The sequence below is a fragment of the Eulemur rufifrons genome, chromosome 28 (assembly GCF_041146395.1).
Source record: "Eulemur rufifrons isolate Redbay chromosome 28, OSU_ERuf_1, whole genome shotgun sequence".
Lineage (NCBI taxonomy): Eukaryota > Metazoa > Chordata > Mammalia > Primates > Lemuridae > Eulemur > Eulemur rufifrons.
In genome coordinates this window covers 71,293,258-71,320,467 of record NC_091010.1, presented here as the reverse complement: position 1 = coordinate 71,320,467, position 27,210 = coordinate 71,293,258, and the positions used below count along the sequence as shown (strand labels likewise).

General features: G+C 59.2%; 3 protein-coding genes across 3 annotated transcripts in view; 2 read left to right on the top strand and 1 right to left on the bottom strand.

Annotated features, from left to right (window-relative positions):
* Window positions 1-721: 721 nt before the first annotated feature.
* Window positions 722-25,333, bottom strand: LOC138376597 (zinc finger protein 511-like). The gene is made up of 9 exons (XM_069461009.1): window positions 25,059-25,333; window positions 24,723-24,796; window positions 24,276-24,477; window positions 24,008-24,132; window positions 22,856-22,984; window positions 2,692-2,758; window positions 1,935-1,987; window positions 1,354-1,460; window positions 722-1,219 (listed from the first exon to the last, which is right to left on the bottom strand). Exons 1-9 carry the CDS (start codon window positions 25,209-25,211, stop codon window positions 996-998), a joined length of 1,134 nt encoding a protein of 377 aa, XP_069317110.1. The 5' UTR covers window positions 25,212-25,333; the 3' UTR covers window positions 722-995.
* CALY (calcyon neuron specific vesicular protein) lies at window positions 13,480-17,157 on the top strand. Its single transcript, XM_069460997.1, has 4 exons — window positions 13,480-13,614; window positions 14,591-14,704; window positions 15,568-15,681; window positions 16,855-17,157. The coding sequence occupies exons 1-4, from the start codon at window positions 13,480-13,482 to the stop codon at window positions 17,155-17,157; spliced, it is 666 nt and encodes a 221-aa protein (XP_069317098.1).
* TUBGCP2 (tubulin gamma complex component 2) overlaps window positions 25,280-27,210 on the top strand; it is a 22,520-nt gene continuing 20,589 nt past the window's right edge. The window contains exons 1-2 of the mRNA XM_069461008.1: window positions 25,280-25,340; window positions 27,094-27,210. The gene's annotated coding sequence lies outside the window, so the exon portion shown is untranslated. The remainder of the gene's footprint in view (window positions 25,341-27,093) is intronic.

Genomic DNA, 27,210 nt, shown 5'->3' with positions numbered 1-27,210 from the left:
ACTGCTGGGCTGGCGCCTTCCGAGAGACCTTGTGCCCAGGCACACGCATTTCTGCTCACGGACACGCACGCATGCACACGTACATGCACTTCTGTACCCGCGTGCTCATGTGCACTCGTGCCCGCGTGCTCATGCACACACTTGCTCACACACATGCTCACGTACACTCGTGTGCACACATACCGTGTACACGGTGCACTCATGTATACACACTTGCATTTCATGCACACGCGTGCACAGGCGTATGGTTCAGTTTCCTTCCCATAGAAATGGCGTCCGCGCCCACTTCTGCCGAGTCCATTCCACACGAGAGCGCACCGTGGTTTCTTGCTCCTGTCACGGGAGCTCCTGCTTCCTGTTGTGCTGCTCTGTTTGCTCACACACACTGACACAAACCTCCCGTCGTGACCGCTCTAAGTGCACAGGTCAGGGGCGCCAGGCACATTCCTATGCAGCCACCACCACCCACCGAGCCTGAGCACCTGTGTACCTGTGCACCTGAGCACCTGTGTACCTGTGCGCCTGAGCACCTGTGTACCTGTGCGCCTGAGCACCTGTGTACCTGTGCGCCTGAGCACCTGTGTACCTGTGCGCCTGAGCACCTGTGTACCTGTGCACCTGAGCACCTGTGTACCTGTGCACCCAAACACCTGAGCAGCCATCGCCTTGGACACCCCCTCCCCGCCCCATCCTGAAGGCTGCTTCTCTGTCACTGGTTCCAGTGGCTCCCTCAGGTCCCAGCTCCTAACCGCTGCCTTGTCCCTCACGACACACAGTGGGAGGGCCTGGGGGGAGCAGAACATTCTAGGAGCTGAGGGTCAGCTCGGCCTTGTGCGGCCCTGGGGGCTCCCCTCTTTACACAAAGCAGGCCGGGGCCCAGGGTCACTGGCCTTGGGGCACGCATGGCCTCCTGCTGCTGCGGGCAGCTGTTTATTTTTCTGGGTGGGGGTCAGAGTCCCAACAGCCTGGGCCCGGGGGCAGGGCTGGGAGGGCATTCAGGGTCCCCCCGACCCCTCCGCAGGGTGGTGGATGTGGTCTTGGTCCTCCTCTGGCCCCTGGAGCACCTGCTGAGACGGCAGCACCCCCAGCCAGGGCCCTTCCCCTCCCTGGTCCTCCTCTGTCGGCGGGTGGTACAGGCCGTCGTGGTCGGGCTCAGGACCCTGCAGGGGGGTCCGGATGAGACCCAGGATGTCCTCGGGCTCCGCCCAGGCCTTGGTGCCTAGGGACAGGTGGAGGAAGGTATGGCCTCGGTTTCACTCCTGAGACCCCCCCCCCAACCCTCCCAAGGGCCTGTCGGTCCAAGTCACCCCCGGGGGCTTTGCTGCCACCCTGAGGGACGGGCCCCACCCTTACCTGGCAGTTTCTCCTCCACGGCCGAGAGCCCTGGCTTCGCTGCGGGCAGCAGCCCCACCAGCCACTCGTCCTTCCCTGGAGGCTCCACCACTCGGGCACCCCAGGCCCTGCTGGCACAGGTGGGGCAGGTGGACATCCCCGGGCCCCCCAGGAGGGCACCCACCACCTGGGGCCACAGTGGGCCTGGGGACGGGCCGTGCAGGAAGCCACCTCACCCCCACCAGCAGCAGCCCACAGGCCCCACAGCCCATCGGCCTGGCGTCCCCCACATCCCTGAGCCACGGGGCCGGGGGCTGGGGCCGGACCCTCCACTGAGGGCCTCCCGAGGTCGAGGGATGTGAGGCAGCATCCTGGTCCCACTGAGCCCACCCTGGCTGCGGTCATCAGCCCCAGGCCCCAGCTCTGCTCCCTGCTCCTGGCACCGCGCTCTGCTGATGGTCCCTGTGAGGCCCGGTCGCCTCCTCCAGAAAGCTGCTGGACGGGGCTCCCCTCTCTATGCCAGCACACCCCGGTTCAGGAAGGGCCCAGGAGGGTGGGCTGCAGCCCCAGGAGACAGCAGGAGGGGGCTTTGGGGCTCTTACTTCTCTGTGTCCTGCTCCGGGGCCCTGAGTCTGACTTGAATCTTGACGGGGACCTGAGACAGAGTCATGGCCGTGGGCGGAGGGCACCGGGTCTGGGGGTGCGGGCAGAGCGGAGCCACTGGGAGGTCGGGACTACAGGCCAGGCTGTGAGGCTGCCAGCCTGTCCCAAATGATGAGCCTCCTGGACATCCAGCCAGGCCCAGCTCCCCACCTGGGTCACCTGACCACCCTCCAGGCCCAGCTCCCCACCTGGGTCACCTGACCACCCTCCAGGCCCAGCTCCCCACCTGGGTCACCCGGGCACCCTCCAGGCCCACCTCCCCACCTGGGTCACCCGACCACCCTCCAGGCCCAGCTCCCCACCTGGGTCACCCGGGCACCCTCCAGGCCCACCTCCCCACCTGGGTCACCCGGGCACCCTCCAGGCCCACCTCCCCACCTGGGTCACCCGGGCACCCTCCAGGCCCAGCTCCCCACCTGGGTCACCCGACCACCCTCCAGGCCCAGCTCCCCACCTGGGTCACCCGACCACCCTCCTGGCCCACCTCCCTACCTGGGTCACCTGGCCGCCCATTAGGCCCCAGCAGAGGGGACCTGCCCCTTCATCCTGGGGCCCCACCTCAGTGCCCTCAGGATTAGGTTAAGATTAGGGTTAGGGTTAGGTTACAGGGTTCAGAGTGGACTGCTGTCCCCTGCTGGCTGGGGCAGAGGGTGACAGCTGGGAGTGGTGACTGGGTGGGAGGGGCCCCACACATACCTGGGGTGCTGGGGCCGCACCTGCTTCCTGTAGCAGCACAGCCACCAGGCCGGTGACCAGGAGGAGCCTGGGGGGCAAGGAGGGGAGTGTAGGGGGAGGAGAGAGGGGAGTGTTGTGTGGTGTATGTGTGCTGTGTGGGGTGTGCTGTGTGGGGTGTGCTGTGTGTGCCGTGTGCATGTGTGTGCTTTGTGGTTGTGGGTGTCGTGTGGATGCTGTGTGTGCCGTGTGCCTGTGCGCGTGTGGGGTGCTCTGTGCCCGTGGCTGCTCTGGGCCCTGCGGGGGAGGTTCCTGTCTGCGGGGAGGGCGGCTGGTCTGGGGTGGGGCTGGGGCCAGGGCTGTGTCCTGGACGCCCTTCGGGCCACGCTGTAGTCCCACGGAGACCTTCGCTCCTTCTCTGGGTGACTCAGCCTTAGGGTGGAGGTTCCCGGGCACACCGGGAGGTCGGAGGGGGGCCGTGATGCTGGGCGGCGGCTGACAAGACCCTCGTCTGGGCATTGGGAGCCCCCACCCCCACCATCCCTGGAGACACATGGCCGGGCCCACAGCGCTGGACATGGGGCCTAGGGACGGCGGGTGGGTGCTGAGGGCCCGGCTGTGGGACCCCCCCCCCTCCTGGCGGGCAGCTCTGGACACTACAGGGTCCCCAAGGCCCCCAAGCACTGGAACCCACCTCTCCACAAGGGAGGCACCGCCTCTGCTCCAAGTTGGGGTCCCAAGGAGAATCCCAGGGAGGGAGGGTTGGGGGGCCATGGCTTAGAGGAGGGGGAGGGAGGAGGAGGGGACCCCACAGGACTGGAGAGGGAGGAGGGGACCGTGGGGGGGGAGGAGGAGCAGAGAGGGAGACCCCACAGGAGGGTGGCAGCCTCTGATGCGCTTCCCGGGTGACACCCCCTCAGGGCACCCAGCCCCGTGCCAGCCCTGCCCCTGCCTTTCTTCCTGCCCCCTTTGTACTGGGCAGTTGCAGACCAGCCTGCGTTGGGCCTGGGTGTCCTCTCCTTTCCCCGGAGTCCCTGGGGGATTCTCTGCTGGGTGGGGAACCCAAGGGGACAAGGCACTCACATATGCGCGCGCGTGTGCACACACACACACACACACACACACACACACGTGTGGGGCCACAGAGGCTGCCCTTGGACGTGGAGCCTGAACAGACCCTCCCCCTCCCGGACGCTGCCCTGAGCCGGGTGTCCCAGCAGGGCTCCCACCAGTGGCCCCCTCGGCGGGCTGGAGCTCGGGGTGTGGGCTTTACCTCCTCATGTCCGCAGGCTGCTCTGGGGGAGCCGTGGTTGGGAGCCGGTATCCAGGCACCGGGCCGTCCTCCCCGCCGGGCTGCCCCGGCTTTATGGCCCACAAGGGCGTGTCTGGGCAGAGGTCTCCGGGATTCCACACTGCACTGCCCCGGGCACAGTGTCCACGGCGCCCAGCCCTGCTGTCGCCCTGGGGCCCCGTCACACCCGACCCGCTCCAGCCTGGGGCTCTGTCACACCCGACCCTGGAAGAAAAAAGACTTTTTGTCTGAGGAATGTCTGATTGTAGCAGTGTTCTGTAGTCCTCTTGGAAACGTCTGCTTGTTGAAAGTGCCTGTGATACCTGCCACTCCTCCGCATCCTCCAGAAGAGGGTCCAGGTTAAAATTTGAATCACCTCTAAATAAGATTCCAACCAGGAAAACAATTAGCTATTCCTTCGTAAAAAGCAAATCTGTTTTATAATTACAGGTTTTTAAACAAATTTCTTGTATCAGGAATAAATACAAATTTTGTTATGTTTCTCTAGCCGTTTTCTGAGTCTCAAACAAACAACAAATTATAAGTGTACCCAATACCTGAAAATGTTTTAATTCACTCTCGTTTTTAATCAGTCGGCCTAGGATACAGTGTGTCATTTGTCATTACCAAGATGGTAGCAGTGGGCAAGCTACATTTAATCAGTAATTCAGTCTTCACATGTGTATTGTGATGTCTCTGTGTGAGAGAGGAAAAATGGCTTGAACCCATGGATCACGTTTGATTTTGAAACGAACACCTTGAATGGCACTAATTTTTATTTGTGATATTTTTCTATAACAAAACAAGTAGCACTAGGAAGAGAGGTTTTATTTTGTAAACAATCATTTGTGACCTCAGACATTCTCTGATTAACATTTTAGCAAGCTCACAGAGATACGTCCAAGGTCATGTACGAAGGGTGGTGCATGTCGAGATTTAAACTGGGATAAAGCTGCATACTTTGTCTAGCTCCGTTTGATTTAGTTCTTTAATGTAGTGTGCCAATTTTGTAATCATGTGAAAGTCCTGTGAAATGAAAAATTATGTCTGCCCACAAATTAAAGAATTTATGTATAAAATGAAGTCTGTATAAATCTCATATCAAATGCCAAAAAAATTATATGGAAATGCAGACAACTTAGAATAGCCAAAACTATTTTTTAATTTAAAAAAAATTTGTAATTTAAAATTTTTAAATTAAAAAAAAATTTAACTTGACTACCCTGTACCAAGCCTTGCTGTAAAGCTACAGTGAAAAGGCCTGGCCTGAGGATAGCGAGATCAGTGCGTGGCATTAAGGGGCCAGAAATGAACCTCCACGGGGACACTGACTTTTGACACAGGTGTCAAGACAATTTGGCACAGAAAGTTAGTGTTTTCAACACAAAGTGATGAGACATTGGATGTCCATATTTTTAAAAAATAAACTTAGACTTTTAACCTACATTGTATACAAAAGTTAACTCAAAATGCATCATACACTTAAATGTAAAAGTTTAAGTTATAAAACCTATGGAAAAAAAATAAGAGAAAATTTTCCCGGCCTTGGGCTAGGTAAACAATTCTTAAATACACCAAAAGCACAATCCATAAAAGAAAAATATTGATAAACTTGACTTCATCAACATTATAGACTCTTTTTTTATTTTATTTTATTTTTATTTTTTTTTATTCTTATTTCAGCATATTGTGGGGGTACAAAAGTTTAGGTTACATATATTGCCCTTGCCCCCCCCAAGTCAGAGCTTCAACATCAACATTATAGACTCTTGCACTTCAGAAGACGCCATCGAGCAAGTGAGGGCCGTGGACTGGGAGAGACTGTGGGCAAGTCACGCGTCATACATTTGACAAAGGACTCGCATCCGGTACTCACGTGCAAAAGGATGAAACTGGATCCTTGCCTCACACCATATGCAAAAACTAACTCGAAGTGGATTAAAGACTTACATGTAAGACATGAAACCATAGAACTCCTGAAAGAAAACACAGGGGGAAGCTCCTTGGCGTTGGTCTTGACAATGATTTTTTGCATGTGACGCCAAAACCACAGGCCTCAAAAGTGAAAATAAACACGTGGAATCACATCAAACTAAAAATCTTCTGCATAGCAAAAGAAACCAAAAAATGAAAAGGCCACCTATGGAATAGGAGAAATATTTACAAACCATATATCTGAAAAAGGGCTAATATCCAAAATATGTAAGGAACTCACACAACAGCAAGACAAATAATTCAATCTAAAAATGGGCAAAGGACCTGAACAGACATTTCTCCAAAGAAGATATACGAATGAGCAACAGGCACAGGAAAGGTGCTTAACATCACTACTCATCAGAGAAATGTAAGTCGAAGTCACGAGGCAGCCCTCACGCCTGCTGGGATGGCTGTGACCAGAAAGACGACGCACAACCAGCGCTGGTGAGGGTGCGGGGCAAAGGGAACCCTTGCACCTGCTGGTGCGAATGCAGGTTGGCTGCACCGACATGAAAAACAGCCTGTCGTTTCCTAAAGAAACCAGCAACAGAACCACCACACTGCCTAGCAGTCCCTTTTCCGAGCTCTCTGCACCCTCATGTTCACAGAAGCATTATTTACAACAGCCAAGATCCGGAAGTAACGTAAGTGCCCATCAGGGGAAGAGTGGAGAAAGAAAACATGGTATTTACATGATGGATACTACTCAGCCTGAAGGAGGAGGGGAGTTCCGACCATGCCACAACATAGGTGAATCTTGAGGAAGTTATGCCAGGTGAAATGAGCCAGACACAGAAAGACAAATACCGGATGACCTCCCTTTCATGTGGAATCCAAAACAGTTGAACCCACAGAAGCAGAGAGTAGAAGGGTGGTTGCCAGGGGTGGGGTGGCGGGTAGAGGAAATGGGAGATGCTGGTCAAAGGGTACAAACTTCAAGTTATAAGAGGAACAAGTTCTGGGGCTCCAATGTACAGAACAGGCGGTGACGGATGTGTTAATTTGATTGTGGTCATCATTATTAATATAATGAATACATACATTAAATCATGTTGTATGCCTTGAATATACACAGTCTTTGTCAATTAAGTTTTAAAATAAAAGGACTTGCATCCAGACTGCATAAAGAACTCTTAAAATTCAACAATAAAAAGACAACCCAACTGCAAATGTTCGTAACATTTGAACAGACATTTCACCAAAGAAGACACACAAATGGCCACTACACACGGGAGAAGGTGCTGGGCGTCAGCAGCCACCAGGGTGATGATGGACCACAAGGCGGTATCACTACAGTCTGCAGGGTGGTGGTGTGGGCCGACTTGGGTCCCCCTGAATTCATACATTGAGGTCCTACCCCCACAGAATGGGACTATACTTGGAGATGGGGTTGGCTGGTTTGTTTTGTAATTTCCCAGAGGTACTCAAGCTAAAAGAGACAGGATTTCTAAAGAGGTAATTAAGGTAAAATGAGGTCATCAGGGTGGGCCCTAGTTCAACATGACTGGTGTCCTTATGAGAAGAGGGGATTAGGACCCAGACACACACCAAGGGAAGACGATTGTGGACACGGAGAAGGTGGCCGTCCACACGCAGAGGCAAGAGGGCCCACGAGGCTTGAGCCCTGCCGATACCCTGATCTCGGACTTCTGCGGTTTAAACCACCCGCTCTGCAGCAGTTTGTCATGGTAGCCTAAGACAGATGGCTGTGATTAACAAAAGAGACAACAGCAAACGTTGGTGGGGGGTGGAGAAACTGGGACCCTCACACCTGCTGGTAGGAAGGTAAACGGTGCAGCCACTTTGGAAGAAACATTTTAGTACCTTTTAAAAAAGTTAAATGTAAATGTGCCATCCAGCTGGGCAATTCCGCTCAGAATCTGCCCACAGACACGAACGCGCATGTTCGCCAAAGACTTGAAGAACGTTCATAGCAACATTGTGCGCAGCAGACACAACGGGACACAATTCGAAGGATGGACGGGTACAACGTGGCATATTCACCGGGGACACTCTTCACCCACCAACAAGCAACGGAACCAACACTGGTACGTGCTGCTCTCACTGTTGCCCCCAGGCGTGAGCCCAGTGTCCCCGGAGGTCATGCCTGCACAGACACACCGCAAAGCCCGGCACTCACTCGCCCACCCAAGGTCCACTGAGCACCTTCTGTTTGCTGGGCATCCAGCAGGTGCCAGGACACCAGGTGACAGAGAAAGACCAGGCCGGCCCTCGGAGACACCGCGGTTCAGACGCCTGAGAGAGAGAGAGGGCCACCCTCTGGGTAAGTCGGAGCCAAACCAGGTGTGACGACTCCAGCCACCCAGAAAGGGGTGGGGGCGAGGTGAAGTCGAAACATCCGACCAAGGAGACCGGGCACCAGGGAGCGGCGGCCGGGCGTCTGCCCTGTGCAGGGAGGTGGTGCGGGGGTGTGTGTGTGTGTGTGTGAGGGTGCCTGTGTGTGAGATGTGTGCATTTGTGCGGCCAGTGTGCGAGCGGTGAGTGTGTGAATTGTGTAAGGGGTATGGTGTTGCGTGTGTCACAGAGGTGTGTGCATTGGAGGGGTGTGCGTTGGGGGTGTGTCTCTGTTGGCGTGTGTGTGTGTGTGTGTGTGTGTGTTAAAGGGGTGTGTGTGTCTCAGGGGTAAGCGTGTGAGGCTGGGGGCCAGGGCAGGGGCCTGACGCACGCGGGATCCCACTTCGGAAGCTGGGGGAGGGGTGTGAGGCAGCGTGAGCGCCCAGCCCCTCCTCCAGCCTGTGTCTCCATGGCAACTGCAGCCTCGGTCTCGCTGCTCCGGCCCCTCCCCCGCCCCCCTGGCTGCGAAGCGTCTGGAACCGCATCCTCCGCATCCACATCCGCATCCTCGTCCTCGGCCGCCTCCTGCAGCAGCTGCCCGTTGGAGCCGCCTGTGAGCCATTTCCACGTTTCTCCTGCCGGAGAGGGGCGAGGGGCCGGGCTCGGTGCGGTGAGGGTGGGCGCGGCGCGTGTGCGGGGGCCACTGCGGGCGACCCCAGGCCTCGCAGCCACAGCCGGTCCCGCGGACTGGAGTGGGGTGGTCTTCAGGCCTCCCCGGAACAGTTGGCGTGTGGGGGGGTCCCCAGGCTTCCCTGGACGCCAGGGCCCGGTGGATGAGTCGCAGCGTGGAGGTTCAGGAAGGGCCGTGGGTGTCCGGCGTTGCGCAGACCCGACGTGCTGCCCGGATTCCCGGTCCTGGGCAGAGTGGGGCTGTGGGGGCGGGGTGGGACATCAGCCGACCCCCACCGTGGTGAATGCAGCCCCCTGCCCAGGAGCCGGTTCCACCCCTGCGCGAGCGGGAACCGGGCGCCCCGGGGTGGGCGGGGGTGCGGGTCCCAGCCCCTGTTCAGCTGGCGGCAGCGGGGGGCGGGGTTAAGAAGGGGGCGCCGAAGGGGCGCTGGGCCAGAGCACCGAGAAGCCACTGCCCGCACGGGGTTGGAGGTGGTCGTAAGACGCCCGCTGCGTGACAGGCAGGAGGCGGCCAGGAGGCAGGGATGGGCACGTCTGCGGAACCACCTGCCGCAGGCTGCGATGCGGGGCCACAGGTGGCTGGGACGCGGGAAGCTGGGAGCAGCTCCGCCCTGGCCCCTTCTTGGCCCCGCAGGGCTGGGCTGAGACCCGCAGACCAGGGCCCTGGAACCAGGAGTCGGGCCACGACCGCCTGCAGGACGATGGGTGGGCGGCTGGGGGCGGGAGCACCCGGCGGGGCCGGGCGGCGCGGGGGCGAGCCTCAGCGGTCCGCAGTAACGCGCGCACCCGACGCGCACGGCGCCCGTGCCCGACCCGCACGAGCGCACGCCCGCGCGCAGGAGCGCGCGCCTCCCTGAGTGACGCAGCATCCCAGGTGGCTGGTGCGCGTCGAAGCGAGCCTGTGACGTCACCTCTAGCCGAGCTTCCGAGGACTGTCAACCGCGGCCTCAGCGCCCCCAGCCGTCCGCGTCCTGCGCTCCCCAGCCGCGGGGAGAGGAAACGCGCGCTGCTCCCCCGCCAGGAGCGCGCGGCGAACGCGGAGCAGCGGACCCACGGACGATGCGGTTACAGTGCAGGGGGCGGGAGGTGGGCGGGGGGCCGGGTACGGGCTCCCCAGTTCTGCGGAGCTCTGAGTGCCGTGTGCTTGACCCTGACGGAAAGGAAAGTCGGGGGGACCCCACACCAGTCCCCCTCCCGCATGCTGCCTGGGGCCTGGGCCTGCATGCAGACGCGAAGGTCCAGTGGGCCCCAAATGGCTCCTTGTCTTCGGGGAGACGCGTCTTCAGGGTCCTGTCTCCGTTGCCATGGAAACCCTCGATGACGTCAGATGGCCCTCAGGCCCGCAAAGGAGACGGAATTCCTGCTGGGCTCCCGAGGACCTGGGGGAGGAGCTCCTTCTAGGGAGGGGCCTCCTGCCCGACCCGGGGGGGTCGCCCCTGGGCGGGCCGCAGCCTGGGAGACTGAGGGTGGCCTGGAGGGACCAGCCCCCTCGCCCCTCCACGCTCCGTCTGTGGGGAGGCCGGCTGTGCCTCCGGTTCCGTGACGACCCCCAACTCCGCCTCCCGATGGCACCTCACCCCCGACCCCGGCCTGTGCGCCACGACTCTCCCGTTTCCCGGCCTGCGGCCCTCGCTGCCCTTTGCGCACTTTTCTGTTTGTCCTCGGAGACCTCTGCGCGCGGGGGCACCTGCAACGTCAGGTCGCCCTGCGCCCCGCTCTCCCCTCCCCTCTGAAGAGGACCCTCCTGGTCTGGGGGCTCATGGGCAGGGACCCTGCGACAGTTGGGGAGGGCCCTGGGGCGCAGGGTCACCTGGCTGGAGCGCAGGGTGGGGCCTGGCGGCCCAGGAAGGGCCTGTGTCCCGCGCCTCCTCTCCCTCCCCAAAGTGGCGGAGGGACACCCCGCACCCCTGCACAGCCCGCCCACAGCCCCCTCCGTCCACACCCCCGCTCCATCCACACTGACACACCCTTGCGCACACACTCTTCCACGCACACACACACCGTTCCACACGCACATCCACACACTCTTCCACGCACACACACCGCTCCACACTGACACACCCTTCCACGCACACATCCACACACACTCTTCCACGCACACACACACCGTTCCACACGCACACCCTTCCACGCACACATCCACACAGAGCTCCTGGGTGTCTGTAGGCTTGGCAGCCGCCGGCTAAAGCACCGTGAGAGCGCGTTTCCTGCCCTGGGGGGGGGGCAGGATGAGAAAGGGGTCTGCTGGCCCTCCTAGAGCCGCTGTCACCAACTGCCACAATTGGGTAGCCTAAAACAACAGAAATTTATTCTTAGTCCTGGAGGCGGGAAGTCTAAAAGCAAGGTGTCAGCAGGGCCACTCCCTCCAGAACCTGTAGGAACATTCTTCTTTGCTCCCCCCCCCTTCTGTGTCCCCAGGCACTCACTGATGGCAGCTGCATCGCTCCAGCCTGTGCCCCTGGCGTTCTCCCCGGGCCCAGGCGCCGGATTGGAGCCTGCCCTAACTCATCTTAACGTGATTCCAAATAGGGTCTCATTCATAGGTACCAGGGATCAGGACTCGGACATGTTTTGGGGGTGCCATTCAAGCTACACCAGCCCTGCATCATCTGTGGGTTGCAGATATCTTCTCCCAGTCTCGATTTCTGTTCGTTGAAGGCTATGTTTTGATGAACAGAAGTTCTCAATTTTAATGTAGTCATTTTGCCAGTATTTCGTTTTATGATTAGTGCCGCTTTGTCCCACTGAAGAAATCTTTCCCTCCCTGAGCCCAGAACAATCTTGTCTTGTGTCATCTGTGAGGTGCTTTCCTCTGCTTTTCCAATGTAAGTGTGTCCACTAGGAGTAGATTGGTGTGTGGCGTGAGGTTCACTGTTTTTGGTGAACGCAACGGTTTGCTGAGAGGCGGCCATTCCCTGGGGTTTGCAGTGGCTTCTCTGTTGTAGCTTAGGGTGGGTGTGTCACGTGGGACTTTGTCTACCGCTCAGCAGCACCCAACACTCAACTTCACTGCCGTGCAGCAAGACAGGCACCTGGTTCTTTTCCAAGGCGTCTTATGTTTTCTCATCCCTCTGCCTTCCATATAAAATGACAGCATTCATCAACTTCATGGAAAAAAATCCTCTTGAGACTTTAAGATTCATTGATTGTACAGATACAGCTTGCGGGGAGGATGCCATGTTTCAACATGGAGACTTTCAAAACCCGCAGCCACACCCTGTCCCATTGATTTAGGGGATGTAGCGCTTCCATCTCTGTCAATAATGCTTCATGGCTTTCCACACCCGAGATCTTGCTCGGCTTTTGTTACACCTATTCCTGAGCATTTGATATTTTTATAACTATTTAGGTGAATTTTTCAAAAATGTTTCTCATTTTATTTGCCACTGATATATTGAAATAGAATTGATTTCTGAATACCATAAATCCAGCAACCTTGCTGAATTCACTTTTCAACCCCTGTAATTTGTTTGGGTTTTCCTGGGTGAATCATGACCGTCTTACTCCATCTTGTCCAGCCCCGAAGCTCCCTTGCCCTGGGGCTTGGCTGAGACCCCGAGCACAAGATTTATGGAACCAAAGGGCACTTTTGACTCCTTCCTAACCTTAAAAGCTACAAGATTCACATTCAATACTGTTTGCTATAGGGTTTTTTTCTTTTCTGGTTTACTTTTATTAGGTTAAGGAATGTTCTTCCTGCCCTTAGTGTGCTAACAGATTTTTGAAATAATAAATGAACGTTGAATCTTATCAAATATATTTGTTAGCTAAGAGGGCAGCCTAGAGGTGGAGCCGTGCACCCTGACCCCAACCCGGTGTTGGGGCCACGTGGGCTCCAAGCCACGAGGGCCTCGACTGTCTTCCCCACGGGCGGCTTGGCTTGCGCCCTCCACAGCCATCAGACTGTCCCGCACACATGGTGCTGGGACTGCCTGAGCAGGTCCTCCTCGCAGCTCTTTCTCACTTCCTGCCCTCCAGCAGGGCTGCCGGACAGGACACCAGACACCCATCCATTTGAATTTCACTTAGACAACAAATGACTCTTTAGTATTAAATATAAATATGTCCCATATCGCATATTGCGTGGGATGTACTTATGCTAAAAAAAAAAGTATTCATTGCTTATGAGAAATTCAAATTTAGCTGGGTTTCCTGTATTTTTATCTACTAAATCTGGCAACCTAACCCTCCAGACTGCTGCCTGGGGTTTTCTTTGGAACGGCTGGCCCTGGAAGTTCCTCTAGAGCCCTGGCCAGTGAAGGCTCCCCTGCGTTTGTGTCTGGGCAGTCAGTGGTCAGGGGCGCTGCCCCCTTTACTGCTGTGGGGTCCGGAGGGGCTTGGGGGTCAGGAAGGGATCAGAAGCCTTTGGGTGCACCCGCCAGTTGGCCCCAGGGAGCTTGGCCTGACCGCCCATGGACTGTCCCAGGCTCTGGTGTGAGGAGTGTTGGGACCAGCCCGGGGGGCTCTGCTCCGGAGCCAGCTGCATGGGCATCCACGGGTGGCCTGTGGGCAGTGACCCTGTCTCTGTCTCTGGAGCAGGACGAGGACCACCCCCCACCATGGTGAAGCTGGGCTGCAGCTTCTCTGGGAAGCCAGGCAAAGACCCCGGGGACCCGGAGGGGGTCGGCACGGACAGTGTGCCTCTGATCAGCCCCCTGGACGTCAGCCAGCTGCAGCCACCATTCCCTGACCAGGTGAGGGGCCTGCGCTGGCGTGGGGGCCTTTCTCAGGCTCCCCTGGGAGCAAAGCGTGTGGGGTGAGGTTTATTAGACGTGGCCTCCTCCTAGGTGCCACAGAGCAAGTGGAGGAAGGCCATGCGGGCCAAAACCTCAGTCCGCCACCAGCACTCTGTGACCCTCTGGTCAGCTCCCTGGCCTCCAGAGCCCCTCTCCCCACCTGCAGCAGCTGACGTGCCTCACGAACCGGCAGACAGCACCACACCTGCCTGGTCCCACTGGGGGTGGGACAGCGATGGGGTCACTGCCCACCCACGTCTGTGCGTGGGGACCAGCAAGCAACCTCTCCTTCTCCTGCTGGGACGGGGGTCCTGGTCCTGGGGCAAGTAACCAAGGGAGGGGGCTTCCAACAGAAACTGGCCAGAAGCAGAGCTCGCTCAAGCCTAGCCCAGCCAGACACCAGGGAGCTCTGGAGCCTGAAGGGCACCGGAGTTGGCCCAGGCAGGGGTGAGGGGGGCAGGGGTGAGGGGCTCCCACTGCGTCTGCTGCAGCTCTGGGCTGTGGGAGGCTCAGGCTTTGCCCCTCAGGACCACACACTGCACCTGCGTGTGCCCCACGGGGTGGGGGCCTCAAGACCCTGGGAGCCAGAGGAGAAGTCAGGATAGACTTCCTGGAGTAGGAGGCCGAGCTGTGGCTCCACTGAAGGGGGGTTCCTGGCAGGGAGAGCAGCGCCTTGAGAGCTGACGGCAGCTGGCGGAGAGAGGGGCTCTGTCAGTGGTCTCGCCAGGCCCCAGGGCTGCCCCTGCCCCCAGCAGAACTGCAGCAGCCACCTTCCCTTGGCCCCACCTTGTAGCCGCTGCAGCCCTCCAGCCACCAGGTGGCCGTGGCAGATGGCCGGTGTCCACCCCACTGCCACGCAGCTGACCCTCTCAGTTGAGGCTCTCCTGGGGCCTTGCCAGCCGCCTGGTGAGGCCGTGGCGGTGTCTTCTCACAGGTGGTCATCAAGACGCAGACGGAGTACCAGCTGTCCTCCCCAGACCAGCTGAAGAAGTTTCCGGACCTGGAGGGCCAGAAGGGGAATGGCAGCCAGCCAGAGGAAGGGCGCAAGGTAGCCATGCCACCACTGGCGGGGGCAGGGCTGGCTGTGGGGACCCTGCACCCGGCCCCCGGGCGTGTTTTCCCCAGGCTGCTCGTCTTTGCCTCAGTGACTCACAGGCTTTCTGCGTCATGCAAAAATTAACTCTTTCTGCAGCACATCTGGCAAATGTCTTCGCATCTTTTTGGTTTCTCAGCTTTACTAACGGAGGCTGTGACCATTTTCAGTAGACTGTTTCTAGAGCCTTTCACTTTTCAGCAGGAAGGTCTGCCCTTCCTGGGGAAGCCTCAAGGCTACACGGGGCCCTCCAGACCCCCAAGTGCGGCCCCCCAACCAAATCCAAACTTCACAGAACAAATCTTTGTTCAGTCAAAAGGCCGCACTCAAGGATCCGGAAGGCCACGTGTGGCCCCAAGGCCACACGTTCCCACTCCTGCGTCATTTCTGTGATGGAAGCCCCCCCCCCCCCCCGCCCAGGCCTGGTGAGGCCTGTCCTTTCCAGAGCTCGGCTGCAGCTGACCCCAACGTGCCTCCCTCCCTGCGGACCCTTGTAGGCCCAGGGAGCCCTCCACATGGCCTCCAGCGCCCAACGCCTCAAATGCTGTTGCAGCCAAGACCTCTGCTGTTCTACAAGCACCTGCTGGGTCAAAGGCCATGTGCAGGTCACCAGGTGGCAGTGTTTCCAGAATCCCAGAGAAAGGCTGTCAATAAGGCCTGACCCCGAGGGCTGGTGTTGCTGACCTTCCCGAGAGGCGACTTTGCCTGCCTGGAGTGGGGGCGGGGTACCAAGACTTAGGGAGATGGTGGTCCTGAGCCCAGCCCCAGTCCGGGCTCACCGTCCCTCACACCTGAGCTCGTGTCCTTTCCCGTGACAGCTGCCCACAGCGCGGATGATCGCCTTCGCCATGGCGCTCCTGGGCTGTGTCCTGATCATGTACAAGGCCATCTGGTACGACCAGTACACCTGCCCGGACGGCTTCCTGCTTCGGGTGAGCAGGGGCGTAGAGGCCGGGCCCTGGGGGGCAGCAGGGACCACCCGTGCTCGCCAGGCCACGAGGGGTCCTATAGGAGTCTCTCCGTGGATGCTCTGTGGAGGGGGCACCTCCCCACACCCACCTGGGGGAACAGGGAATTTCCTGCTCCTTTGAGACCCCAAAGCCGCTCATGTCCTGTTACTTCTCCACAATATGTTGAGATTCAGTTAGTTTTTTTCTGTGACAGGGTCTTACTCTGTTGCAGTGGCGTCATCGTAGCTCACAGCAACCTCAAACTCCCGGGCTCAAGTGATCCTCCTGCCTCAGCTCAGCCTCCCTGGTAGCTGGGACTGAGGCACTTGCCACCACATCTGGCTAATTTTTCTATTTTTTTGCAGAGGCGGTCTTGCTCTTGCTCTTGCTCAGGCTGGTCTTGAACTCCTGGCCTCGAGCGATGCTCCCACCTGGGCCTCCCAGAGTGCTAGGATTACAGGCGTGAGCCGCTTGGCCAGCCCAGCCAAGACCCAATCTTTTGCAAAGGTGTTTTAGTGACAGGTTTTATCTTCTTGTAATTTAAAACGTGAGTCAAAGGAGAGGCCGGTGGTGCCGAGGTGGGGTGGAGCCCGCCGCCTGCATCTCCCTGCGGCACCCAGCTTAGAGTGTCCTTCCTCTTTTCCTTAGAGACTTGCGGAAGATTTTCAAAATATAATGTGGATATTGACGTTTCTTGAATATTTGGCAAATATTTTCTTTCATTTTCTTTTTTAAATCTCAACTTTAACAATGATGGCTATAATTTTTAGTGTATTTTCCTAAAGCCTTTCATTTTTCGGAGGTAAGGTCTAGCCTTTCCTGTCAACCCCATCGCTGGGACGAACCCCCCCACCGAGGTGCGCAGGCCGCAGCGCCCTCCTCGCAGGGAGCCGGGTCCCCTCACTAGTGCCCAGGCGGTGACCACCTCCTGTGGCTCCGTGAGACCCTCTGGTGGCTTGAAATGGCGGCAGAAATGCCGTTAGACAGACTGTCCCCAGCGCAACCCAGCCGGACAAAGCAGGAGGGGTGGGACACAGCGGGGCCCCCACGCGCGGCACGAACGTGATGCGGCGCGCGTGTCGCGGTCGGGTGTGCTCATTCTGGAGAACTTTGTTCCCCTCGCAGCCCCCGCGCCCTGACCTGACCCTCTCGCAGCACAAGATATGCACGCCGCTGACCCTGGAGATGTACTACACCGAGATGGACCCCGAGCGCCACCGCAGCATCCTGGCGGCCATCGGGGCCTACCCGATCAGCCGCAAGCACGGCACGGAGATGCCCGCGGCCTTGGCAGGCAACTCCCGCGCCGCCAAGGAAGAGCACAACGGGCCCACCCAGGCGGCGGCGGCGGCGGCGGCGGCGGCGGCCACCCACCCGCCCGGGAGGCCCTCGGCCCCGGGGGAGGAGGAGGAGGAGCGGAAGGCGGCCGGGAGCGCGCCGCCCCCGCCCCCGCAGTGACGCCTCGGCCCGCAGCCCGGCCAGGGTGGGTGAGTCTGCCGCGGCGGGGCTCCGGCCAGCTCGGGGGTCTCTCCCTGCCCTTCCCGCCCCCAGTCCCGGGGCCGCCGACCCCGCCCGCCAGAACCTTAGCGTGGCGCGTCCTTGCGCGCCCCTCCCGCGCCGCGCAACCGCGTCTGAGCGGTGTGCGGAGGGGCGCGGGTCTTGGGGATGGGGCGCGGGTCCCGGGGATGGGTCGGGGGTCCCGGGGATGGGGCGGGGGTCTTGGGGATGGGGCGGGTCCCGGGGATGGGGCGGGGGTCTTGGGGATGGGGCGGGGGTCCCGGGGATGGGGCGGGGGTCCCGGGGATGGGGCGCGGGTCCCGGGGATGGGGCGGGGGTCCCGGGGATGGGGCGGGGGTCTTGGGGATGGGGCGGGTCCCGGGGCCGTCCCGGCGGGGGAGGGCACAGGTGTACGCGGTGCGGGATCCGCGGGGGCGGCCTCGCAGTTCTCCCCACACAGGTGGGCTCTTGAGGGGTCCTGGGCGCCAGGCTCTGCCTCGCCGGCTCTCACCCGGGTCCCCGCTTTCTTCACAGCGATCTCCCGCGGCTCCTGTGACCGGCGCGTGCCCGATGCTCTCGCACCCGTGTTTGTGCCCCCGCCCCAGGCACCCTCGCTGAAGCCCCCGCCCCCGGTGGGCCTCTGGCTCCCTCGCTTTTCTCTGAGTAAAGATTCACATCCACCTGAGTCCTCCGTTTCTCCTGCGTGTCCTCTGCTCGGCTGGCCTTTGTCCCGCCCCGCGCGTCGCCCGCGCTCCGGTTCCGGCCTCGACCCCCGTCAGCCCGGCGCGCTGGGCCCCGGGAGCCAGGCGAGTCCACGCGCGCCCTGCGTGGCAGGGCTGGTCCTGGTCCAGTTGCCCAGGTCTCCCGCAGTGCATCGAGCTCCCGTCCTCGGGGCGACCCTGACCACTGTCCGGTGCGTCCGCCGGCGTCAGCCTGGTGCCGGGCCTGGTCCCACCTTTGCCGTCGGCTGCTTGGCCCGGGTTCTGGCAGCGCCCAGAGGTGCCGCCTGCAGGAGCGGATGTTCAAATGAAGAATGGATAAAGGCGGGCTTGCGAGTGGGCAGCGGGCGGTGCGGCCGTGAGGTCCCGCCCCTGGGGGCTGCGAGGCCCAAACACTTTCCCATCTCCCTGGAGCTAGACGGAGACAGACGTTGACTCTGAAGGCCCAGGGCGCCCGGCTGCCCCGTCCCCACCGTGGCAACTGCCTGCCCTGAACTCCTCAGGGAGTGGGTTTCACCCGCCGCCTGCGCCACCCGGCCAGCCCAGCTGTCCCCCGCCCCACCCGAGCTGCAGCCCTCCTCTGATCCCTTTCATCTTGGACCCGACACCCCACTGGATGGGAGGTGGGTTAGGCCTTGGGAGGAGTGGCTTAGCGGGGTCAGGGGGCACTGGCAGAGCCTGGGCTGCTCAGGGGCGGGAGGAAACAGTTCCAAGCAGGACGGGCTGCAGCGCACAGTGGAGGCTGATGCCCCCAACACAGAGGGCAGGGCACACCACAGGCGGGCCGGGGCCCCTTGGACCCCAACAGGAAGCCGGATAACTGGGGTGAGAGCCCAGCGTGGTCTGTAGTGTCTGGGGAGCTGTCCAGAGCCGGTGTCAGTGGGCACTGGTGGGGACACAGGGCTGGTGTTCAGACCAAGGACAGGCAGGACCCTGGGCCGTCGTCCCCAGCCTGGTGGCCAGGTGGGAGGTCTAGGCAGCCCCTGCCTCGGTGGGACTGGCCTGCCTTGGCACAGTGGCTGGTGGGCCAGCGAGGTCCTGGGCAAACTGATAAAATAGTCAATTTGTCAAGAGGACATAACAATTTAAAACATTTATGGACCTAATAAGACAGCTTCCTTCAAAATACATGAAGCAAAAACTGATATAATCACAAAGAGAAACAGACAAACCCATAATTACATCAAAGGTTTCAATAATCCTCTCGCAGTAACTGCTAGAACAAGGAGGAGGAACACAGTGGACAGGCACATCGCCAACCACAGGGACCAAATGGTGCTTGTCCACCACCCCAGCCAGCGGCACACCCAGCGGCAGTCCACTGTCTTCCCAAGGACACACGGACGTTCACCGAGACCGACCACATTCTGGCCATAACACAAGTGTCAACAATTTAGCAGGACTCAATCAGACAAAGTGTGTTCTCTGACCACAATGAAGTAAATAGAAAATCAACACTGAAACACCCCTGGAAAATCCCCCAGATCTGGAAAGGCAGTAGCACGCTTCTAAGTAACCCCTGAGTCAAAGATGTAATCAAAAGGGAAATTAGTCTCTGGACTGAGTCAAAATGAAAACACACCAAAGTCTGCGGGTTGCCACTAAAGCAGCCTAAGGCTAAGTTTATAGCATCAAACACTCTGTTAAAAACAAGAAAGGTGAAAAACCGATGGCTCCCGCTTGCCGGCTAAGGAACCAGGAAGAGAGGAGCAAACAAAAGCCACACTAAGTAGACAGGAAGAGCGCAGGGGAGCGCGGAGGGAGGCGGGAGGGCAGCACAGCTGCGGGAAGGGTGGCTGCCACATGCAGGCACAGCCCCCCACGGCCCCCAGGCCCCAGCCGCCCGGTGACGCCAGCGGCTCTGGTGCTCTGAGGGCAATCCTGCCCTGAGGCCCACGTGCCTGGGCCTAACTCCTGTCCCCTCTGGGGGCGGCCGGGCTCCTCCAGTCTCCAAGCCCACCCTGTGCTCACTGTTGTCATCTCTCAAGGGGTATTGTCCCGGTCCCCATCCCACTTGTTTTTCAAGCATCTCCAAAAACGTCGTTAATCCTCAAGTGAAACAAACATTTACAATTCAGTAATCCCCGAAACAATGTCCTATGAGTATCTGTGGAACTTCATGCAATTCTCAGGCCCTCACCTGTGACCACAGAGAGCCCTGTCTCTCTCAGGTGAGGCACGGTGGGCTCTGGCTGGCCCATGCTGTCCAGCCCCAGCCGGAGCTCAGAGCCTGAGGTCTCTGCAGGAGGTCTGGGCCAGAGTCCCAACCCGGCTGGACACGGGACACCCTGCCCAGCTCTGCCCACGAGGGGGCATGAGAGAGCAGGGAGGCTCTAACTGCCTGGGCCCCAGCAGGGGAGGTCAGGTTCCTGGGAGCCCAGGAGGGCAGGGCCGAATCACCTACCCTCCTGCCCCAGTGGGGATGGGGCTCAGGCCTAAGCCCCTGTGGGTACGCGCAGGAGGAGAAGCAGGAGGAAGGAGAGCGTCCAAACCTCAGACATTCATCCCCCCAGAAAGTCAGTCAGTCTGTTTTTAGGGTTGCTGGGAACAGTGGTGCACAGGGCGGGGCGGAGTCAGGGCGGAGGCGGAGCTGCTCTGTGGCATCATCACAGCCAGGCTAGGCCTCGCTCCCACCTGGGGGCCCCACCTCCCAGGGCTTCCAGGGCTTCCAGAGGGAGCCCTGAACTCTCACACTCCCAACTCTCTCTGTGGCCAGAGCCCAGTGACCACTGTGTGTGGTGAGCTGCCTCCAGGATGCTCCAAAGCCCCGTCCCCCTGGCCGTGCAGAGGGCTGACTCGGCACCATGCCTGGCTAATTTTTTCTATTTTTAGTAGAGACGGGGTCTCACTCTTGCTCAGGCTGGTCTCGAACTCCAGACCTCAAGCGATCCTCCCACCATGACCTCCCAGAATGCTAGGATGACAGGCGTGAGCCACTATACCGGCCTTCCTGAGATTATAATACCATATTTTCACGGCACCTTTCCTGTGTTTAGGCATGTTGAGATCCCCAAGTACTTACCACAGTGTTCAGCAGTGACGTGCTGGACAGGCTTGTAGCCCAGGCGGACCGTCCCATCTAGGTTTGTGCAAGTGCACTCTGGGATGTTCACATATGACGAAACTGCCAATGACCTGGTTCTCAGAACATGTCCCTGTCCTTAAGTGGTGTGTGACTGTCCTTGTCCCGTCTACTGTTGCAGTTGACCCCCGTTTTGTCTTTTAGATGCTGGATGCCTTGAAAGAAGGGCGTTTGCCACCTGTTCCTTCAGTGCAGCCTGTGACAAGGTTTGGCTGAGTATGAGTGTCTCATCAGCGCCTGTGCTCACAGAAGGCCGCCTGGGACCCCCCGGCAGGGGAAGGCCCGCCCCAGCCACGTGGTGCCCTTCCAGTGCGTCTCCACGCTCCAAACGCCTGCCCCAACTCCCAGCTTGCTTTTCCCGCTGCAAGCCCTGCGCCCGCCCGCCGGTGCACTCGAGGTGGGGCAGCTCTGCGGGGCAGGCCCTGCCGGGTCGCCGCCCTGCCCGCAGTGTCTGCCAGCATCCCGGCACTGACCACCCTCTCCAGCCGTCGTTGTCCCGCCATCAGGTTTGAGTGGCGTGGCGAGGACAGCTGGGCATCTCTCTCAGTGACGGGCGGCAGGGACTGGATGCGTGGCCCACCCTTGCCAGTCGCCCACCTCTTGGGGCTCTGTGACTTCATAGTATTTCTGAAAACGGAAGGTGGAAAACACAATACTCATGGGCAATAACCAGTCACTCCCCTATCTAGTTCAACATAAAAGGAAAACTCAAGATCAATGAAAAATACTTATTTCATGTGTTTAAAAAGTACATTCTCACAGTGGGCCCTGCAGAGGGCGGGAGGCCGTTGTCAGCTCATTCCCCGCAGCGTCACGGGCGTTTCCAGAACCTGCGGGTCCTTGGCTGGCTCCGATAACAGCTACAGCTGTGTTGCCCGGGGACGGAGACCTGCAGGACGGCAAAGGCCTGGCCCACGGGGGGCCCCAGCGGAGCGGTGGAGAAAGGCCACTCGTGTCATGGGCCTCCCGCCTCTGGGTCTGCTCAGGTGCCTGGTTCCTTCCTTCATCTGCGTCCGTCAGTGGTGTTTGCTTCTTTTCTTGGTGCTTTTAAATCCTCGAGATGCACCCTGTCCAAAACAGATGGTAGAAGGTATCCTGGAATAGAAAAAGGGCTCATATTAAGTGACTGTGTTTTCCTCGCCAACAAACAGCCCAACTCACAACAGCAGCCGTGTGTTTCCTTCTTATTCCGGAATGTCCCCTCTCTGTGGGCTTTTGGGACGTGCAGGCTGCCCTCCTGGGCCCTGGGGCAGCTCCGTTTCTGCGCCCGTCTCAGACCTGCTTCCTGTGGGAGCTTCTCCCGGCCACTGGCGCTCGCTCGCTCGCTTGCTCGGAAGTACTCAGCTGGGAGGGCCAGCTCCCGCCAGGCTCTCTGGGGCTCAGGCTCCTGCAACCAACCGTCGGGCCAAAGCCCTACCTGCCCCTGGCTCCCAAGACTCACTCAGAAGGCCCCCGAGGCACACGCAAGCTCATCTTCCTGTCTTTGGATTCTTTGGCATTTTTTTACCATTTGTTCAACATTTCTCCCAAATTAGATCTGAAACAGACTTTAACCCAATCAGAGCAGAGTCAGTGCTGGGAAGCTCCTGGGCTGTGACTGCAGCAGTCGTGAGCTCTGCCCATCCCAGTGAGGACGACGGTGAGGCGGGGGCTTCACATTGCTGGGCTTCAGGGGTCACAGTGTGCCAAGGGGACTGAGCTACCCTAGAGACCCCAGACACTGAGGCTTTCATCTCTGCAGCAGCCAGTGTCCTGACCCAGTGCTCCTTCTCCCAGAACACGGGCCCAAGGTCAATCCAGAATTTTCACCATCAAGCACACGTTTAGAACCTCCTTCAACAAGACGCCGGGTACCGACCTGTGGCTGTAGGTCCACCTCCCACCTGCAGGTGCTGGGGAGGGGGCTGCGGGTTCAGAGCAGACTTCCATGGCCTCCCCTTCTGACTGCTCCCTGTGGTCCCCGAGGGCTTCGGTGGCCGTGTGCCAGCTGGCCCCTGGCGTGGCCGAGCTGTGGAGGACACAGCAGTGAGTACCAGCCTGGTACTCACTCTGGCTCCTGCCAGACGGTTTTTTCCCAGAAACAAAATTGCAAGGAAGAGACTTTTTTCTTGCAAAGGTATTTTCTATTTCGGCATAGTCTAACTTTGTAACATAGTTTTCAGGCTACTGGCAAAAGGAGAATGATTACAGAAAATTCATAGTTATACAATAAATCCTATATCTTACATATATAACAATTATGCTCTGCCTTTTGAAAATCTTAATTTTATGGTGCCACAGAGTAAATGCCGGCCAAGGTTGCCGCATGTCTTTCATGAGTGTGAGAAATTCACTGAAGTTAACCAGCGACTGTAAAATAGTCTCCTAACACCGATATCTCAATCCAGCATTGTAGGGTTTTTCTCTTTAAAAATGATCACTCAGAAAGAAGAGAATTACTTTATACTTAAGCCCTTATAAAGCCTCTCACATTACGGTGAGTTCTCCCAATAACTTTAAGCAGCAAAGTACTATTGCAGAAAATTGAGCCTGAAAAGAGCTCAATCAATGCAATGTTTAGATGGTTATGAAGGTTCACCTAACAGAATCAGTTAAAAAAAGAGACAAACACAACACGATTTAAAGAATTATTCCTGGCGGTATTTCCCACACTGTACTCCAAACAGTACCATGTTCGTAGATGAACGGCTTTGTTGTCCAGCTCCTACGTGTACACCAGCAGGACAAGCAACAAACTAAAGGGCCCACGGCTGGCAGAGACACCCCAGCCAGTCCCTCGGTACGGAGCCCAGAGCAGCGCCCGGAAAGCCAGGCGCCCCTTCCCGTCCGCCTGCAGTGGTGGCTGCGCGCAGCACCGCCGCTCTGGCGTTGGATGCCCCGTGCTCAGGGTCTCAGCCATGTTAAGTGAGACACAGAGGCTGACCGCCACATCTGCGTCCTCAGAGTCCACACATTCGAGTCTGCCCACGGCTTCTGTAGGGTCAGGGCTGCGGTGCTGAGCCTTACCTACCCTCTGCCTTTCTGTGGCTTGTCAAACCGGAAATCCGAGGGGTACAGGTGAAGCCTCACCAGGTGGTCCTTCCGGGCTTTGCTGGTCTTGAACTTCTCTGTGCAGCCTTCCACCAAGCACTGGTACTGAAACGGACACGGCCTCACCTCCACCGGCCCCAAGACGACCCCCACAGCCCCCCAGCATGCCCCGGATGGAGAGCTGCGGTGGCGCTCTGACCCCTGCCCCTGCTGGACAGGACGGCGGTGGGCATGGAGACCTCACTCACCATGTCCTGCCGCTCAGACAGGAGCTGGAAGAGTGAGTCGTGCCACTCCAGGATGTGGGCATCAAGCAGGTGTCCCGAGGGGAAGGCCCGTCTGCAAAAGGAGCAGACGTTTCTGTGCAGCGTGTGGTAGTGGTGCTCGTAGTCCTCCAGGGCGTCGAACACCTGGCAGCAGCCTGCCACCTGACAGGTAAACTCGGGCACCCTGCAGAGGAGACTCGTCTCACATGGGGGCCAGAGCTGGCGCGGCCACTTGGTCTCCCTTTAAGAGAAGTCCCCTAAGCTGCGATGCTTCTCTTGCCAGCCCATAGCCTCTTTCCACGAACTTCTCACGACGCGCAATAGGCTAAGCAGGGAGCAGTGGAGTGGGCGGAGGGCGGCACCGCCAAGCGCTCCCACCTGCAGGGTCAGAGGAGGTGTGGCCCCAGGACCACCCCCTCCACCGCTCACCTGGGCCTCTCGGGCGCCTCAGCCACCTGCGAGAGCACGTCCTGGAGGTAAAGATGACGCTGCACGTCCCCGTCCTGCAGGAGATGTGTGCCGTGGGCGGGGCCGGGCGCCTCGCGGGCCCGCCCCATGCCTAGGGCCCCGCCCCCTGAGCGCTCCGGGCCCGCTCCAAAGCTTTAGGTCCCTCCCACCGCGGCTCCAGCTCGTCTTCAGGCCTGAAGCCACGCCCACCGCGGCTCCGGCCCCACTTCTGGCCTTAGGTCCCCGCCCACCGCGGCTCCGGCCACTCTCCAGGCCTCAGGCCCCACCGGCCGCCTGCCCTCCCTGTAACCCACGCACCTCGAAGAACTCGTGCTCCCGCGGGAAGCGTACCAGGCGCGCGGCGAAGCGGAAGGGTGCAGCCCCGGCCGCGGGGTCCCGCTCCACTGGCAGCGGCTCGGCTGCCCCAGGCCCCCCCGCCAGGCGGGTGCGCAGCGCGGGGGGCAGCTGCATCTTCCCGGGCGCCGGCTGGCGCAGCCTGCCGGCCACCGTCCGCGAGCCAGGGGCGGGACCGGACGTGACGTCACGGAGCGCTTCCGCTGCCCTCCGGGCTGCGCCGGGGGCTCGGCTGTGGAGTTTGCGGTGAGTTCCCGCCTGGCCGGGCGCGGCGGGCCGCGGGGCCGGGCCGGGCCGGGCGGGGCGGGGCGGTGGCGCCGGGCGGGAGGCGCGCGGCTTTTCCCGCGCTTTTCCTCAGGCCGTGCAGCGCCGCCGGCTCCGCCGCTGACTCTGGCCCGACGCCTTTCGGGCCCTCGCGCTCCCTGCTCCTCGCGGTCCCCGAGACCCCGACACTCTGTTGGTGGGGAGCGGAGCCGTGGTGGGTGCGGAGCGGGCGTCCAGGTCGTCCCAAGGTGCCCCTTCCCAGCCGGTCCGCGTCCCGCGAGCGGTGGCTCTCCCGTCCCCCTCCCTGCTTCTCCCTCCCCGCTCCCTCGGCCTCCCTCCCCGACCTGTTGGACGGCGCAGTCTCTGGTTCATTCTTGTTCCCTCCAAACCAGTCACTAACTGGAGCCGAAGTGGCTTTTGGGAACTATGCGTTTCATTGTAGCTCTTCGCGTAAAGCCCTTGGGTGACTTCCCTTTACCTTGATCTCTTTCCTGGCCTGCCAGGGTTCGGTCCGCCGTTCCCCTCCCCTCGTCCCTTCGGCTCCCGTGAGGTGCAGGACCCTGTGCTGGGTGCCCAGGGTGCAGGGGGACGAAGTCAGAAGAGGTCCCTGCCAACGTGACGCTTACAGCAGGAGGCAAATGTTTGCCCAAAGAGTTAACTAATTGAGGTTGGGCATGATGGCTGCTGCTTATAGATAATCCCAGCACTTTGGGAGGCCAAGGTAGGAGGATGGTTTGAGGCCAGAAGGTGAAGACCAGATTGGGCAACATAGTGAGACCCTGTCTTTGCAAAAAGTAAAAGTTAGCCAGGCACGGTGGCGCATGCCTGAGGTCCCAGCTACTCGGGAGGCTGGGGCAGGAGGGTCGGTTGAGCCCAGGAGTCTGAGGCTGCTGTGAGCTATGATCTGGCCCCTGCACTCCAGCCTGGGCAACAGCAAGACCCTGTCTTAACACAAAGAGAGTTGCCTAATTAAATGGCGATTGCGAAGGGGATCACAGTGTCCTTGAGATCTGCAGAGGATGGACATGTGTGGCTTACAGAGACCCTAACTTTCCACTTCTGTCCCAAAGTATTTTATTGTTTATCAGGAGTTACACACATGGGCGTATCAAAGAAAAGGGGGTACTGTTTCTTTAAGAGGCTAAAAAAATAAAAATAAAAACTTTTTGTTATTTCATCCTAGAAATGAAGGTTTGTGGCTACATTGCCAACCGGTCAGTTTTAGGCACAAGAAGAGCTTCTGTGCAGATTCAGACTTTCATCTCACACGGTCACGTGCCACAGAAGGCGTTTCCATCAACGGCAGACCTCACGTAGGGCGGGAGTCCCGTGAGCCTGTAGTGCCGTGTTCTTCCTGTGCCTCTTCTGTGTTTGGATGTGTTGGGCGCACGAATGCTGACCCGTGTTACAGTTGCCTGGGGTGCTCAGCACAGTAACATGCTGCACACAGGCCTGTGGCCCAGGAGCAGCAGGCTGTGCCCTGGAGCCCGGGTGTATGCAGTAGGCCGGACCGTGTGGATCTGTGTGGGCGCACTCTATGATGTTTGCACACAGTCGCCTAACAACACACGTCTCAGAACGTATCCCCACCTTTAAGGAGCACACAAATGTACTTTACTTTGTAAAAGCATTTGGGCTGTGGGCATTTTTCACAAACTGTACAATGTTTTGTAAGCCAGCTTGTGCAGTTAGCTTTGAACTCTCAACGGAGGCTCTTCACTTCCTTCTGTTTTAGTCAGTTGCTGTTCGTCAGGAGCGTGTGCCCAGCTCACTCGTGGTGGAAAGGGATGTCCGTGCCATTGCTTCCTTGTCACCGGTCCCTGCAGTAGCTCATACTCAGTGTGAGAAAGAG

What these genes read in the sequence shown, in the direction of transcription:
- CALY (XM_069460997.1), top strand. Translation starts at nt 13,480, where the DNA reads ATGGTGAAGCTGGGCTGCAGCTTCTCTGGGAAGCCAGGCAAAGACCCC. An exon ending in AGCCACCATTCCCTGACCAG is followed by an intron (nt 13,615 to 14,590) that starts GTGAGGGGCCTG and finishes GTCTTCTCACAG; the next exon opens with GTGGTCATCAAGACGCAGAC. An exon ending in CGGACGGCTTCCTGCTTCGG is followed by an intron (nt 15,682 to 16,854) that starts GTGAGCAGGGGC and finishes ACCCTCTCGCAG; the next exon opens with CACAAGATATGCACGCCGCT.
- LOC138376597 (XM_069461009.1), bottom strand. Translation starts at nt 25,211, where the DNA reads ATGCAGCTGCCCCCCGCGCTGCGCACCCGCCTGGCGGGGGGGCCTGGG. An exon ending in GAGGCGCCCGAGAGGCCCAG is followed by an intron (nt 24,478 to 24,722) that starts GTGAGCGGTGGA and finishes TCTCCTCTGCAG; the next exon opens with GGTGCCCGAGTTTACCTGTC. An exon ending in CGTGGAGGAGAAACTGCCAG is followed by an intron (nt 1,220 to 1,353) that starts GTAAGGGTGGGG and finishes ACCTGTCCCTAG; the next exon opens with GCACCAAGGCCTGGGCGGAG.